The sequence below is a fragment of the Phalangium opilio genome, unplaced genomic scaffold (genome assembly GCF_054372755.1).
Source record: "Phalangium opilio isolate 3A_F unplaced genomic scaffold, DU_Popi_V2 ptg000009l_1, whole genome shotgun sequence".
Lineage (NCBI taxonomy): Eukaryota > Metazoa > Arthropoda > Arachnida > Opiliones > Phalangiidae > Phalangium > Phalangium opilio.
Window position 1 is genome coordinate 9,740,586 of NW_028324146.1, and position 15,980 is coordinate 9,756,565.

At 45.2% G+C, this 15,980-nt stretch overlaps 1 protein-coding gene across 1 annotated transcript; it reads left to right on the top strand.

The window, feature by feature from the left end:
* The first annotated feature begins 5,067 nt into the window (after window positions 1-5,067).
* Window positions 5,068-8,061, top strand: LOC149713744 (uncharacterized). The gene has a single exon (XM_089844554.1). It carries the CDS (start codon window positions 5,068-5,070, stop codon window positions 8,059-8,061), a length of 2,994 nt encoding a protein of 997 aa, XP_089700680.1.
* The last annotated feature ends 7,919 nt before the right edge of the window (window positions 8,062-15,980 follow it).

Consider the following 15,980-nt stretch of genomic DNA (forward strand, 5'->3'; position numbering starts at 1 on the left):
ATCCGACTGGATGTTATCAATGCGGCGGAAGCCTTATTGAGTTTCCAGATCACGCCGGACAAACGTTTTATTGCGATGGAGATCTCGATTGTCCTTTAAGACATCACACTGTTTTTGTAACAAAAAATAATCACATACACCCGATAGAAGAAAAATTTCAACCTTTGAGTCCGGATAGAGTGTGTTTAGTATGCGGTACGTATTCGTCAGCGAAGGACGCTCGTAACGCCGAATGTTCCGAAGAAGGCACAACTTGTCGGTTTACGGCTAAATCCGTTATAAAAGCGAGAGGCACCACGACCGTACAATGTAAAATTTGTTTTTTTTGGCATTTAAAAAACACCAAATGCGACACGAAAAACCGTTGCCTCAAATGCGACAAACTTTACCTGATGAGAGAAAATCATCTTTGTGTAAAAAATTAAAAATAATAATAAAATGTTGCTTAGTTTTTCACATATAATAACTGTACATTCCCAATAGCAATCCAATATTATAACGATATTTTTCGTTTGAATCAACTAACCATTCCACGAACATCTGTCACGACAAAACGGAAACAGTAGGTGTACCATTTTTGAACATTTTTCTCCCAATGTTAGTTCAATATAAACCAACTAGTTTTTCTACCTTTGGCTGCATAGTGATAATTTATCTTTGCGTATGAATTTACGATTGTAGGTTTGTTGTTTGTACATTTTTTTTATTTAAATGAGAAAGTATACAGATCATATACAAATAACATTGAGATTACTTGAATATCAAGTATTGATTAACTTAGTTTTGAAGCTGTTGTTTGTACATTTTATATTTAAATCAACATTTATACAGATGAGATTACTTGAATATCAAGTATAGATTAACTTAGTTTTGAAGGAGTCTATTTTCTCAGGCATACTCCAGGAACATTTCGTGGAGGTTATAGTTGGGCATCATATCGACGTCTAAGACTTATACAAATTCTGTGGGGGGAATTTCTTCTCGCCATCTTACGTAATAAGTTGTTGGGGTACGGCCCTTTATGGCTATAGTTTTCACCCGCAACTCTGACTGACTGTAGTTTATCTATCAAAGATTTACAAGGGTCTCTGCGACTTTCTTCAAGCCGTTAATGGATCTAAGCGGTTAGGTTTAGACACGTTAGGACGAGTCCTGGCATTTGGTGTTGACCTGTAAACGGGGTAGCCTCGGCCTCCACCTTGGCTTTAGTACCATTCTAATAGAAAATTAGACGTGAATTGCTTTGAATACGCCAGATTTGAAAGGAGAGTATTTACACACGCTTACTTTTCTGTGATTGTATTTTGAAACTAAGTACTGGTATTTGATTCCGTTTGGGCTGACAAATCTTTGTTCCTTTTGTAAGCGTAACTCTACACCCGTATCATCTCTTATCAATGACGTCACAGCTACAATTGTAGAAGATTTAACCCTTGGCAATGCACGTTCAAAGATTCCATTCGTCTCTTATCAATGACGTCACAACTACAATTGTAGAAGATTTAAGCCTTGGCAATGTACGTTTAAAGTTTTTATCGTCTCTTATCTATGACGTCACAGTTGTAGAAGAGAATGACTTTTAATTACCATTAAAAACAATACCATAATCAAAATAAACTCCTTGAAAAAAGGTTAAAATTTTGAGTCAAACTAAATATTACAATGGATTGCGCAACTTTCAGCCTATCATTAACCCTTGGCCATGTACGTTTAATAAATTCTCGTCTCTTATCAATGACGTCACAAATACAGTTGTAGATTTTCCCGCCAATGACGTCACAGATACAGTTGTAGACAGGACTGCCAGATACCCGCGCAATGTTTTCCCGCCAGGGGGCGCAGCCGCCAGGGGGCGCGCGGGGGCCCGCGAGTTTTCCCGCGAGGGGGCGCGCAAGTTTTCCCGCCAGGGGGCGCGCGCGAGTTGGGGGCGCGCCAGGTGGCGCGAGTTTCCCAAGGGGGCGTGGCGAGAGGGCATTGACACTGTGACCTTGACATTCTACACCTACACTCTACACCTACATTCTACACCTACGGAGGTACGAAGTGTAGCCCTATACTACTTACTTGTGGGTACTTGTAGGTACTTGAGGGTGCTTGTAGGTACTTGTGGGTACTTGTGGGTTCTTGTGGGTACTTGTAGGTACTTGTAGGTACTTGTGGGTTCTTGTGGGTACTTGTGGGTGCTTGTGGGTACTTCTGGGTGCTTGTAGGTACTTGTAGGTACTTGTGGGCTCTTCTGGGTACTTGTGGGTGCTTGTGGGTGCTTGTAGGTACTTGTGGGCTCTTCTGGGTACTTGTGGGTACTTGTGGGAGCTTGTAGGTACTTGTGGGTTCTTGTGGGAGCTTGTAGGTACTTGTGGGTGCTGGTAGGTACTCGTGGGTTCTTGTGGGCTTTTGTGGGTACTTGTGGATTCTTTTGGGTACTTGTGGGTGCTTGTAGGTGCTTGTGGATACTTTTAGGTGCTTGTGGGTGCTTGTAGGTACTTATGGGTACTTGTTGGAGCTTGTAGGTACTTTTGGGTTCTTGTGGGTACTTGTGGGTGCTTGTAGGTACTTGTGCGTGCTTGTAGGTACTTGTGGGTTCTTGTGGGTACTTGTGGGTGCTTGTAGGTACTTGTGGGTGCTTGTAGGTACTTGTGGGTGCTTGTGGGTACTTGCCCCGGGTGCTTGTCCCGGGTACTTGTGGGTGCTTGTAGGTACTTGCCCCGGGTGCTTGTCCCGGGTACTTGTGGGTGCTTGTAGGTACTTATGGGTACTTGTAGGTGCTTGTAGGTACTTGTGGGTACTTGTGGATTCTTGTGGGTGCTTGTAGGTGCTTGTGGATACTTTTAGGTGCTTGTGGGTGCTTGTAGGTTATGGTAGGCACTTGTGGGTACTTGTGAGTGCTTGTAGGTACTTATGGGTACTTGTAGGTACTTGTGGGTGCTTGTAGGTACTTATGGGTACTTGTAGGTGCTTGTAGGTACTTGTGGATTCTTGTGGGTGCTTGTGGGTGCTTGTAGGTGCTTGTGGATACTTTTAGGTGCTTGTGGGTGCTTGTGGATACTTTTAGGTGCTTGTGGGTGCTTGTAGGTTATTGTAGGCACTTGTAGGTGCTTGTAGGTGCTTGTGGAGACTTTTAGGTGCTTGTGGGTGCTTGTAGGTTATTGTAGGCACTTGTGGGTACTTGTGGGTACTTGTAGGTGCTTGTAGGTACTTATGGATTCTTGTGGGTGCTTGTAGGTGCTTGTGGATACTTTTAGGTGCTTGTGGGTGCTTGTAGGTTATTGTAGGCACTTGTGGGTACTTGTGAGTGCTTGTAGGTACTTATGGGTACTTGTAGGTACTTGTGGGTGCTTGTAGGTACTTATGGGTACTTGTAGGTGCTTGAAGGTGCTTTTTTTACTTGTGGATACTTGTAGGTACTCGTGGGTACTTGTGCGTACCTGTGGGTACTTGTGGGTACCTTTAGGTGCTTTTGGGTGCTTGTGGGTACTTGCCCCGGGTGCTTGTCCCGGGTACTTGTAGGTACATGTAGGTACTTGTTGGTACTTGTGGGTACTTGTAGGTACTTGTGGGTACTTGTGGGAGCTTGTAGGTACTTGTGGGTTCTTGTGGGTACTTGTGGGTGCTTGTTGGTACTTGTGGGTTCTTGTGGGTACTTGTGGGAGCTTGTAGGTACTTGTGGGTTCTTGTGGGTACTTGTGGGTTCTTGTAGGTACTTGTGGGTTCTCGTGGGTACTTGTGGGTGCTTGTAGGTGCTTGTGGAGACTTTTAGGTGCTTGTGGGTGCTTGTAGGTTATTGTAGGCACTTGTGGGTACTTGTGGGTACTTGTAGGTGCTTGTAGGTACTTATGGATTCTTGTGGGTGCTTGTAGGTGCTTGTGGATACTTTTAGGTGCTTGTGGGTGCTTGTAGGTTATTGTAGGCACTTGTGGGTACTTGTGGATTCTTGTGGGTGCTTGTAGGTGCTTGTGGATACTTTTAGGTGCTTGTGGGTGCTTGTAGGTTATTGTAGGCACTTGTGGGTACTTGTGAGTGCTTGTAGGTACTTATGGGTACTTGTAGGTACTTGTGGGTGCTTGTAGGTACTTATGGGTACTTGTAGGTGCTTGAAGGTGCTTTTTTTACTTGTGGATACTTGTAGGTACTCGTGGGTACTTGTGCGTACCTGTGGGTACTTGTGGGTACCTTTAGGTACTTGTGGGTGCTTTTGGGTGCTTGTGGGTACTTGCCCCGGGTGCTTGTCCCGGGTACTTGTAGGTACATGTAGGTACTTGTGGGTACTTGTGGGTACTTGTAGGTACTTGTGGGTACTTGTGGGAGCTTGTAGGTACTTGTGGGTTCTTGTGGGTACTTGTGGGTGCTTGTAGGTACTTGTGGGTTCTTGTGGGTACTTGTGGGAGCTTGTAGGTACTTGTGGGTCCTTGTGGGTACTTGTGGGTTCTTGTAGGTACTTGCGGGTTCTCGTGGGTACTTGTGGGTGCTTGTAGGTGCTTGTGGATACTTTTAGGTGCTTATGGGTGTTTGTGGGTGCTTGTAGGTGCTTGTGGATACTTGTAGGTGCTTGTGGGTGCTTGTAGGTACTTGTGGGTGCTTGTAGGTACTTATGGGTACTTTTAGGTACTTGTGGGTGCTTGTAGGTACTTGTAGGTACTTGTGGGTGCTTGTAGGTGTTTGTGGATTGTTGTATACATATAAAAAACCTTTTGGCCTATTCCACTGATAACGAAACGGTATAAAAGAAATCTAACTTGTAAGCCTCGGGGCAGTCTAACGCGAACTCGGAAGCGATGTAAACCATATTTTATTGTACTATACTATTCATTGACCAAGTTATAAATACCAGTATTTTAGTTATTACATCTGCAGTATTTCCTCCCACAATACACAACAAATTGGCGACGGAGGCGAGATATTTAATACAGGATAGATTTTAGATAAAGTCGCGAGGTATTAAATAAAGCGCGAGGTTTTACGAAAGTCGCGAGATTAAATAAGTTGAAGTCGGTTGTCAAAGTTACGCACGGAGACACATCTCAAGTACAACAGTCGTATTTTGCCGGGATACGTACCCACCACGACACTATGGAATCATTCAGCTACTTTGGATCCTTTAACAGCAAAGTCGAGTCATGGTCATTATACTCCGAGAGATTGAACCAGTTCTTCATCGTCACAAACGTCACGACGGAAGAGATGAAGAGAGCTCAACTACTGACATTCATCGGGGCCGAGACGTATGGAACTCTAAGAAACATAGTCTCGCCGACGAACCCAAAGGATAAGACATACAAAGAACTGATTGACGCCCTTGCCACGCACTTCAACCCAGTACCTTCCGAGATAATACAACGATACAAGTTCAACATGCGAGAAAGACAAGCCGGGGAGACCATAGCCATTTACATATCCGAACTACGCAAAATGACTGAATTTTGTAATTACGGAACATCGCTAGACGACATGTTACGAGACCGTTTAGTTTGTGGATGCCGTGATGATGCTCTACAGAAGAGGTTACTTTCCGAAGACAACCTGACGTTAGCCAAAGCTATTCAAATTGCCCAAGCAATGGAAACAGCGAGTCGCAACCTTCTCGACATTAAAAGTCAAGTAGCACCATCATCAACGGAAAATGTAAACGCTTTCTCAATACTGCACCGAAAGAAGAGGTCGAAAAGAAGAAATACTAATCATAATTCGTACCAGAATCAATCCAATGGTTATCAGAAGCAGTCTCAGAAATCACAAGAAAGACAGCATTCAAAATGTTCCCGATGTAACGACACAGGACATTCCTCACCTGACTGTCCATTTCGTGAATCAAAGTGCCACAAATGCACGAAGCTGGGTCATATTTCGAGAGCTTGCCGGTCCAATCCAGGAAGATCGAATACAAACCAGATCAATCATCAAGTTTCAAGAGCCGAAGACGAAATCACTCGTCAAGATTCGAGATATGACGTATTTCCGGAATACGTACTACAAGAATCACGAATTAATCACCTTGATGATTCGCACCAGAATAGCAAACTTCCAGAACCATATCAGATTACTGTTACAATCAACAATCAAAACTTCAAAATGGAGGTCGATACCGGTTCTGCATACTCACTTCTGCCAAGTAGCAAAGTACAAGATCTCTTGAAGATATATGAATTGAAACCTCTCAACATGAAGCTTACGTCGTTCTCTGGTCACGAAGTCGACGTAGCAGGAGTCATTTATCCTAAAGTCACGTTCAAGAATGAAGAAGATGTACTTCCTTTAGTCATTTATTGCGGTGAAGGTCCAACACTGTGTGGAAGAACTTGGACATCGTCACGTTTGCCGATACTTCAAAATGGAGTCCAGCCTCAACTATCAAGAGTTTCTCATGTCAAGCAGACACCGGAATGTAATGCCATTCTGGATAAACACGAAGAACTCTTCAATGACCAATTGGGATGTCTCAAGGATGTCAAGGTTCATTTGTACCGGAAAACTGATATTCAGCCTGTTTTTCATAAAGCTAGATCAGTACCATACGCACTCAAGGATAAAGTTGAGGAAGAGCTAAAAAGGATGGAAGACGCTGGAATAATTACCCAGATCCCATTCGCAAGTTTCGCAGCACCGATAGTTCCAGTACGAAAACCGAATGGAAAGGTCAGAATTTGCGGTGACTTCAGCGTAACGACGAATACGATCATAGATGCAGACAAGTACCCGCTTCCTAAGGTGGAAGATATATTTGCGAAGATGTCAGGATGTACAGTCTTTTCAAGAATCGATATGAAAGATGCATACAGTAAACTTCAGCTCGATGATGAATCCAAGAAGCTTACAGAAATTAACACGTCGAGAGGCCTATTTGAATATAACAGACTCCCGTTTGGTGTTTCTTCCGCTTCCGCTATTTTCCAGAAACATATGGAAATCCTTCTGGCAGATCACAAATCAGTCTCACCATATCAAGATGACATTCTCTTGGGTGGCATCGATTATCAAGACCATAACGAGAAACTTGATAAACTATTAACTACACTGCGCTCGAACGGACTGAAGCTTGGTAGAGACAAATGCCAATTCATGTGCTCAAGCTTGGATTTCCTTGGTTACCATTTGGACAAAGATGGGCTTCATCCTCAAACCTGTAAAATGAAAGCGATCATGGACGCGCCGGAACCAAATAATCTCGAGGAATTGCGCTCCTTCATTGGATTTCTCAATTACTATTCGAAATTTATTCCGAACCAAGCCACAGAACTTTCTCCTCTCTACGATCTCATGAAGAAAACGTCTAATTGGGAATGGACTGAACTACACAAACAAGCGTTCGCTAATGCCAAGAATCTACTAGCAAGATCAAACTTCCTAACGCACTTCGATCCGAAGAAAGACATTCGATTGGCATGCGACGCGTCACCAAGAGGAATTGGAGCAGTCATATCCCACGTAGTCGAAAACAACGAGTATCCTATTGCATTTGCTTCCAGAACTTTGGCACCTGCTGAGACGAATTACTCTCAACTTGAGCGCGAAGCTTTGTCTCTTGTTTTCGGGGTAACGAAGTTCCGGGACTACTTGCTTGGACGAAGATTCACGTTGGTGACAGACCATCAGCCTCTTATCTATCTGCTATCGGAGAAGAAGCCTATACCTCAAATGGCTGCAGCAAGGCTTCAAAGATGGGCCTTGACTCTATCAGCGTATCGATACACTATCGAATACAAGAAAGGACTTCTTCATGCCAATGCTGATGCGCTTAGCCGACTACCTATACAAGTACCACAAGCAGAACCTCCACTACCAGTAGAGTCAGTCTTACTCATTCAGCAACTAGATTCCGAACCAATCACTTCAAAGCAAATTGAAGACGAAATGAAGAATGACTACACCTTAACGATAGTCCTACAACAACTAAGAAATGGATGGAAATCATCACATACAACTGGAGAATTCGAACCATACTACAAACGACGTTTGGAACTAACAACAGTTGGCAATCTACTCTTGATGGAAGAAGAATCATCATTCCAGGAAATCTACGCAAGTCCATGCTTCAAAATCTTCACGACACGCATCAAGGAATGGTGAAAATGAAGGATGTCGCACGATCAACATTTTGGTGGCCTAAACTAGACAAGGACATTGAAAACATCGCACGAGAATGTACAACATGTCAAGCTGTAGCGTCCGATCCAATCAAGACGTTCATTCCATGGCCAGTTCCTGATCGTCCTTGGCAGAGAGTTCATATGGACTTTGCGGGACCCGTGGAAAATAAAATGCTTTTCATAGTCGTAGATGCTAAATCCAAGTGGATGGAATGTGAAGTTGTTAATTCCACATCAACAGAAACTGTTATCAGAAGCTTAAGACCGATGATCGCAAGATTTGGAATAATGAATACTCTTGTGTCGGATAACGCTACATGCTTCACCAGTTCAGAGTTCTCATCTTTCATCAAAAGCTACGGAATTAATCATCTGAAGATAGCACCATATCACCCTCAATCGAATGGCCAAGCCGAACGAACTGTCCGAATCGTCAAGGGTTCCATGAAGAAGCTATCGGGAAGAACAAGTTCAGAAACTGAAATAATTGAAGTGGGTTTGGACGTATTTAGAGTAGGCACTCTCGAAGAACGAATCAGCAAAATATTAATGCGGTATCGAAGAACTCCATTATCTAATGGAAAGTCACCTGCAGAGTTGCACCTGGGTTATAATATCACGACTGAAATCGATTTATGTCATCCTAAATCGACTAATCGGAATCAACAGAATCCAGAAGCCGTGAGCCATGAACGAAATCATGCAGTCAACAAACCTGTCCACGTTCGCAATTTCAGTAGAGGACCGAAATGGGTTCCTGGCCACGTAACCAGATGTATTGGGAATAACATGTACGAGGTACAGGTTGCTGATCGCATTATGAGAAAACACGACAATCAGCTTCGATCGAGATTCGTATCCAGACCAGATCCAACACTCAATCCACAATCCAATGAAATGGTTTACCCATCAGTTCCTGAAACTACCACAATGGACGTACCAGCCGTAATACGAAAAAGCAGACGCCTTGCAACTATCCAGATGAGACCCACAGCTAACTATGATGTCAACGGAGAACAAGAAAACCATGCTCATGCCAATTCCGAAGTCGACCATTCTGTAACCGAAGTACCTAATGAAGTCCCTCCTATCACAGACAATCTTGGAGCAGCTCTACCACAGCAATCTACAACGATTAGCAATTCCAATATCACTCAGCAGAAAGTTGCCCAGCAACCAAGAAGATCGGATCGCATTAAGAAGCCTGTTTCTAGATTGGGACTTTAAAATTAAAAAGGGGGTAGTGTTGTATACATATAAAAAACCTTTTGGCCTATTCCACTGATAACGAAACGGTATAAAAGAAATCTAACTTGTAAGCCTCGGGGCAGTCTAACGCGAACTCGGAAGCGATGTAAACCATATTTTATTGTACTATACTATTCATTGACCAAGTAATAAATACCAGTATTTTAGTTATTACATCTGCAGTATTTCCTCCCACAATACACAACATGGATACTTGTAGGTGCTTGTGGGCGCTTGTGGGTACTTGTAGGTACTTGTGGGCTCTTCTGGGTACTTGTGGGTACTTGTGGGTGCTTGTAGGTACTTGTAGGTACTTGTGGGCTCTTCTGGGTACTTGTGGGTTCTTGTGGGTACTTGTGGGAGCTTGTAGGTACTTGTCGGTTCTTGTGGGAGCTTGTAGGTACTTGTGGGTGCTTGTAGGTACTCGTGGGTTCTTGTGGGGTTTTGTGGGTACTTGTGGATTCTTTTGGGTACTTGTGGGTGCTTGTAGGTGCTTGTGGATACTTTTAGGTGCTTGTGGGTGCTTGTAGGTACTTATGGGTACTTGTTGGAGCTTGTAGGTACTTTTGGGTTCTTGTGGGTACTTGTGGGTGCTTGTAGGTACTTATGGGTGCTTGTAGGTACTTGTGGGTGCTTGTAGGTACTTGTGGGTTCTTGTGGGTACTTGTGGGTGCTTGTAGGTGTTTGTGGATACTTGTAGGTGCTTGTAGGTACTTGTGGGTACTTGTAGGTACTTGTGGGTTCTTGTGGGTTCTTGTGGGTGCTTGTGGATACTTGTAGGTGCTTGTGGGTGCTTGAAGGTACTTGTGGGTGCTTGTAGGTACTTATGGGTACTTTAAGGTACTTGTGGATAATTGTAGGTGCTTGTGGGTGTTTGCGGGTACTTGTGGGTGCTTGTAGGTACTTGTGGGTGCTTGTAGGTACTTGTGGGTGCTTGTGGGTACTTGCCCCGGGTGCTTGTCCCGGGTACTTGTGGGTGCTTGTAGGTACTTATGGGTACTTGCAGGTGCTTGTAGGTACTTGTGGGTACTTGTGGATTCTTGTGGGTGCTTGTAGGTGCTTGTGGATACTTTTAGGTGCTTGTGGGTGCTTGTAGGTTATTGTAGGCACTTGTGGGTACTTGTGAGTGCTTGTAGGTACTTATGGGTACTTGTAGGTACTTGTGGGTGCTTGTAGGTACTTATGGGTACTTGTAGGTGCTTGTAGGTACTTGTGGATTCTTGTGGGTGCTTGTGGGTGCTTATAGGTGCTTGTGGATACTTTTAGGTGCTTGTGGGTGCTTGTAGGTTATTGTAGGCACTTGTAGGTGCTTGTAGGTGCTTGTGGAGACTTTTAGGTGCTTGTGGGTGCTTGTAGGTTATTGTAGGCACTTGTGGGTACTTGTGGGTACTTGTACTTGTAGGTGCTTGTAGGTACTTATGGATTCTTGTGGGTGCTTGTAGGTGCTTGTGGATACTTTTAGGTGCTTGTGGGTGCTTTTAGGTTATTGTAGGCACTTGTGGGTACTTGTGAGTGCTTGTAGGTACTTATGGGTACTTGTAGGTACTTGTGGGTGCTTGTAGGTACTTATGGGTACTTGTAGGTGCTTGAAGGTACTTTTTTTTACTTGTGGATACTTGTAGGTACTCGTGGGTATTTGTGCGTACCTGTGGGTACTTGTGGGTACCTTTAGGTACTTGTGGGTGCTTTTGGGTGCTTGTGGGTACTTGCCCCGGGTGCTTGTCCCGGGTACTTGTAGGTACATGTAGGTACTTGTGGGTACTTGTAGGTACTTGTGGGTACTTGTGGGAGCTTGTAGGTACTTGTGGGTTCTTGTGGGTACTTGTGGGTGCTTGTAGGTACTTGTGGGTTCTTGTGGGTACTTGTGGGAGCTTGTAGGTACTTGTGGGTTCTTGTGGGTACTTGTGGGTTCTTGTAGGTACTTGTGGGTTCTCGTGGGTACTTGTGGGTGCTTGTAGGTGCTTGTGGATACTTTTAGGTGCTTATGGGTGTTTGTGGGTGCTTGTAGGTGCTTGTGGATACTTGTAGGTGCTTGTGGGTGCTTGTAGGTACTTGTGGGTTCTTGTAGGTACTTATGGGTGCTTGTAGGTACTTGTGGGTGCTTGTAGGTACTTGTGGGTTCTTGTGGGTACTTGTGGGTGCTTGTAGGTGTTTGTGGATACTTGTAGGTGCTTGTAGGTACTTGTGGGTACTTGTAGGTACTTGTGGGTTCTTGTGGGTGCTTGTGGATACTTGTAGGTGCTTGTGGGTGCTTGAAGGTACTTGTGGGTGCTTGTAGGTACTTATGGGTACTTTAAGGTACTTGTGGATAATTGTAGGTGCTTGTGGGTGTTTGCGGGTACTTGTGGGTGCTTGTAGGTACTTGTGGGTGCTTGTAGGTACTTGTGGGTGCTTGTAGGTACTTGTGGGTGCTTGTGGGTACTTGCCCCGGGTGCTTGTCCCGGGTACTTGTGGGTGCTTGTAGGTACTTATGGGTACTTGTCGGTGCTTGTAGGTACTTGTGGGTACTTGTGGATTCTTGTGGGTGCTTGTAGGTGCTTGTGGATACTTTTAGGTGCTTGCGGGTGCTTGTAGGTTATTGTAGGCACTTGTGGGTACTTGTGAGTGCTTGTAGGTACTTATGGGTACTTGTTGGTACTTGTGGGTGCTTGTAGGTACTTATGGGTACTTGTAGGTGCTTGTAGGTACTTGTGGATTCTTGTGGGTGCTTGTGGGTGCTTATAGGTGCTTGTGGATACTTTTAGGTGCTTGTGGGTGCTTGTAGGTTATTGTACGCACTTGTAGGTGCTTGTAGGTGCTTGTGGAGACTTTTAGGTGCTTGTGGGTGCTTGTAGGTTATTGTAGGCACTTGTGGGTACTTGTGGGTACTTGTAGGTGCTTGTAGGTACTTATGGATTCTTGTGGGTGCTTGTAGGTGCTTGTGGATACTTTTAGGTGCTTGTGGGTGCTTGTAGGTTATTGTAGGCACTTGTGGGTACTTGTGAGTGCTTGTAGGTACTTATGGGTACTTGTAGGTACTTGTGGGTGCTTGTAGGTACTTATGGGTACTTGTAGGTGCTTGAAGGTACTTTTTTTTACTTGTGGATACTTGTAGGTACTCGTGGGTATTTGTGCGTACCTGTGGGTACTTGTGGGTACCTTTAGGTACTTGTGGGTGCTTTTGGGTGCTTGTGGGTACTTGCCCCGGGTGCTTGTCCCGGGTACTTGTAGGTACATGTAGGTACTTGTGGGTACTTGTGGGTACTTGTAGGTACTTGTGGGTACTTGTGGGAGCTTGTAGGTACTTGTGGGTTCTTGTGGGTACTTGTGGGTGCTTGTAGGTACTTGTGGGTTCTTGTGGGTACTTGTGGGAGCTTGTAGGTACTTGTGGGTTCTTGTGGGTACTTGTGGGTTCTTGTAGGTACTTGTGGGTTCTCGTGGGTACTTGTGGGTGCTTGTAGGTGCTTGTGGATACTTTTAGGTGCTTATGGGTGTTTGTGGGTGCTTGTAGGTGCTTGTGGATACTTGTAGGTGCTTGTGGGTGCTTGTAGGTACTTGTGGGTGCTTGTAGGTACTTATGGGTACTTTTAGGTACTTGTGGGTGCTTGTAGGTACTTGTAGGTACTTGTGGGTGCTTGTAGGTGTTTGTGGATACTTGTAGGTGCTTGTGGGCGCTTGTGGGTACTTGTAGGTACTTGTGGGCTCTTCTGGGTACTTGTGGGTACTTGTGGGTGCTTGTAGGTACTTGTAGGTACTTGTGGGCTCTTCTGGGTACTTGTGGGTTCTTGTGGGTACTTGTGGGAGCTTGTAGGTACTTGTGGGTTCTTGTGGGAGCTTTTAGGTACTTGTGGGTGCTTGTAGGTACTCGTGGGTTCTTGTGGGGTTTTGTGGGTACTTGTGGATTCTTTTGGGTACTTGTGGGTGCTTGTAGGTGCTTGTGGATACTTTTAGGTGCTTGTGGGTGCTTGTAGGTACTTATGGGTACTTGTTGGAGCTTGTAGGTACTTTTGGGTTCTTGTGGGTACTTGTGGGTGCTTGTAGGTACTTATGGGTGCTTGTAGGTACTTGTGGGTGCTTGTAGGTACTTGTGGGTTCTTGTGGGTACTTGTGGGTGCTTGTAGGTGTTTGTGGATACTTGTAGGTGCTTGTAGGTACTTGTGGGTACTTGTAGGTACTTGTGGGTTCTTGTGGGTGCTTGTGGATACTTGTAGGTGCTTGTGGGTGCTTGAAGGTACTTGTGGGTGCTTGTAGGTACTTATGGGTACTTTAAGGTACTTGTGGATAATTGTAGGTGCTTGTGGGTGTTTGAGGGTACTTGTGGGTGCTTGTAGGTACTTGTGGGTGCTTGTAGGTACTTGTGGGTGCTTGTAGGTACTTGTGGGTGCTTGTGGGTACTTGCCCCGGGTGCTTGTCCCGGGTACTTTTGGGTGCTTGTAGGTACTTATGGGTACTTGTAGGTGCTTGTAGGTACTTGTGGGTACTTGTGGATTCTTGTGGGTGCTTGTGGGTTCTTGTAGGTACTTGTGGGTTCTCGTGGGTACTTGTGGGTGCTTGTAGGTGCTTGTGGATACTTTTAGGTGCTTATGGGTGTTTGTGGGTGCTTGTAGGTGCTTGTGGATACTTGTAGGTGCTTGTGGGTGCTTGTAGGTACTTGTGGGTGCTTGTAGGTACTTATGGGTACTTTTAGGTACTTGTGGGTGCTTGTAGGTACTTGTAGGTACTTGTGGGTGCTTGTAGGTGTTTGTGGATACTTGTAGGTGCTTGTGGGCGCTTGTGGGTACTTGTAGGTACTTGTAGGTACTTGTGGGCTCTTCTGGGTACTTGTGGGTACTTGTGGGTGCTTGTAGGTACTTGTAGGTACTTGTGGGCTCTTCTGGGTACTTGTGGGTTCTTGTGGGTACTTGTGGGAGCTTGTAGGTACTTGTGGGTTCTTGTGGGAGCTTGTAGGTACTTGTGGGTGCTTGTAGGTACTCGTGGGTTCTTGTGGGGTTTTGTGGGTACTTGTGGATTCTTTTGGGTTCTTGTGGGTGCTTGTAGGTGCTTGTGGATACTTTTAGGTGCTTGTGGGTGCTTGTAGGTACTTATGGGTACTTGTTGGAGCTTGTAGGTACTTTTGGGTTCTTGTGGGTACTTGTGGGTGCTTGTAGGTACTTATGGGTGCTTGTAGGTAATTGTGGGTGCTTGTAGGTACTTGTGGGTTCTTGTGGGTACTTGTGGGTGCTTGTAGGTGTTTGTGGATACTTGTAGGTGCTTGTAGGTACTTGTGGGTACTTGTAGGTACTTGTGGGTTCTTGTGGGTTCTTGTGGGTGCTTGTGGATACTTGTAGATGCTTGTGGGTGCTTGAAGGTACTTGTGGGTGCTTGTAGGTACTTATGGGTACTTTAAGGTACTTGTGGATAATTGTAGGTGCTTGTGGGTGTTTGCAGGTACTTGTGGGTGCTTGTAGGTACTTGTGGGTGCTTGTAGGTACTTGTGGGTGCTTGTAGGTACTTGTGGGTGCTTGTGGGTACTTGCCCCGGGTGCTTGTCCCGGGTACTTGTGGGTGCTTGTAGGTACTTATGGGTACTTGTAGGTGCTTGTAGGTACTTGTGGGTACTTGTGGATTCTTGTGGGTGCTTGTAGGTGCTTGTGGATACTTTTAGGTGCTTGTGGGTGCTTGTAGGTTATTGTAGGCACTTGTTTGTACTTGTGAGTGCTTGTAGGTACTTATGGGTACTTGTAGGTACTTGTGGGTGTTTGCAGGTACTTGTGGGTGCTTGTAGGTACTTGTGGGTGCTTGTAGGTACTTGTGGGTGCTTGTGGGTACTTGCCCCGGGTGCTTGTCCCGGGTACTTGTGGGTGCTTGTAGGTACTTATGGGTACTTGCAGGTGCTTGTAGGTACTTGTGGGTACTTGTGGATTCTTGTGGGTGCTTGTAGGTGCTTGTGGATACTTTTAGGTGCTTGTGGGTGCTTGTAGGTTATTGTAGGCACTTGTGGGTACTTGTGAGTGCTTGTAGGTACTTATGGGTACTTGTAGGTACTTGTGGGTGCTTGTAGGTACTTATGGGTACTTGTAGGTGCTTGTAGGTACTTGTGGATTCTTGTGGGTGCTTGTGGGTGCTTATATGTGCTTGTGGATACTTTTAGGTGCTTGTGGGTGCTTGTAGGTTATTGTAGGCACTTGTAGGTGCTTGTAGGTGCTTGTGGAGACTTTTAGGTGCTTGTGGGTGCTTGTAGGTTATTGTAGGCACTTGTGGGTACTTGTACTTGTAGGTGCTTGTAGGTACTTATGGATTCTTGTGGGTGCTTGTAGGTGCTTGTGGATACTTTTAGGTGCTTGTGGGTGCTTTTAGGTTATTGTAGGCACTTGTGGGTACTTGTGAGTGCTTGTAGGTACTTATGGGTACTTGTAGGTACTTGTGGGTGCTTGTAGGTACTTATGGGTACTTGTAGGTGCTTGAAGGTACTTTTTTTTACTTGTGGATACTTGTAGGTACTCGTGGGTATTTGTGCGTACCTGTGGGTACTTGTGGGTACCTTTAGGTACTTGTGGGTGCTTTTGGGTGCTTGTGGGTACTTGCCCCGGGTGCTTGTCCCGGGTACTTGTAGGTACATGTAGGTACTTGTGGGTACTTGTAGGTACTTGTGGGTACTTGTGGGAGCTTGTAGGTACTTGTGGGTTCTTGTGGG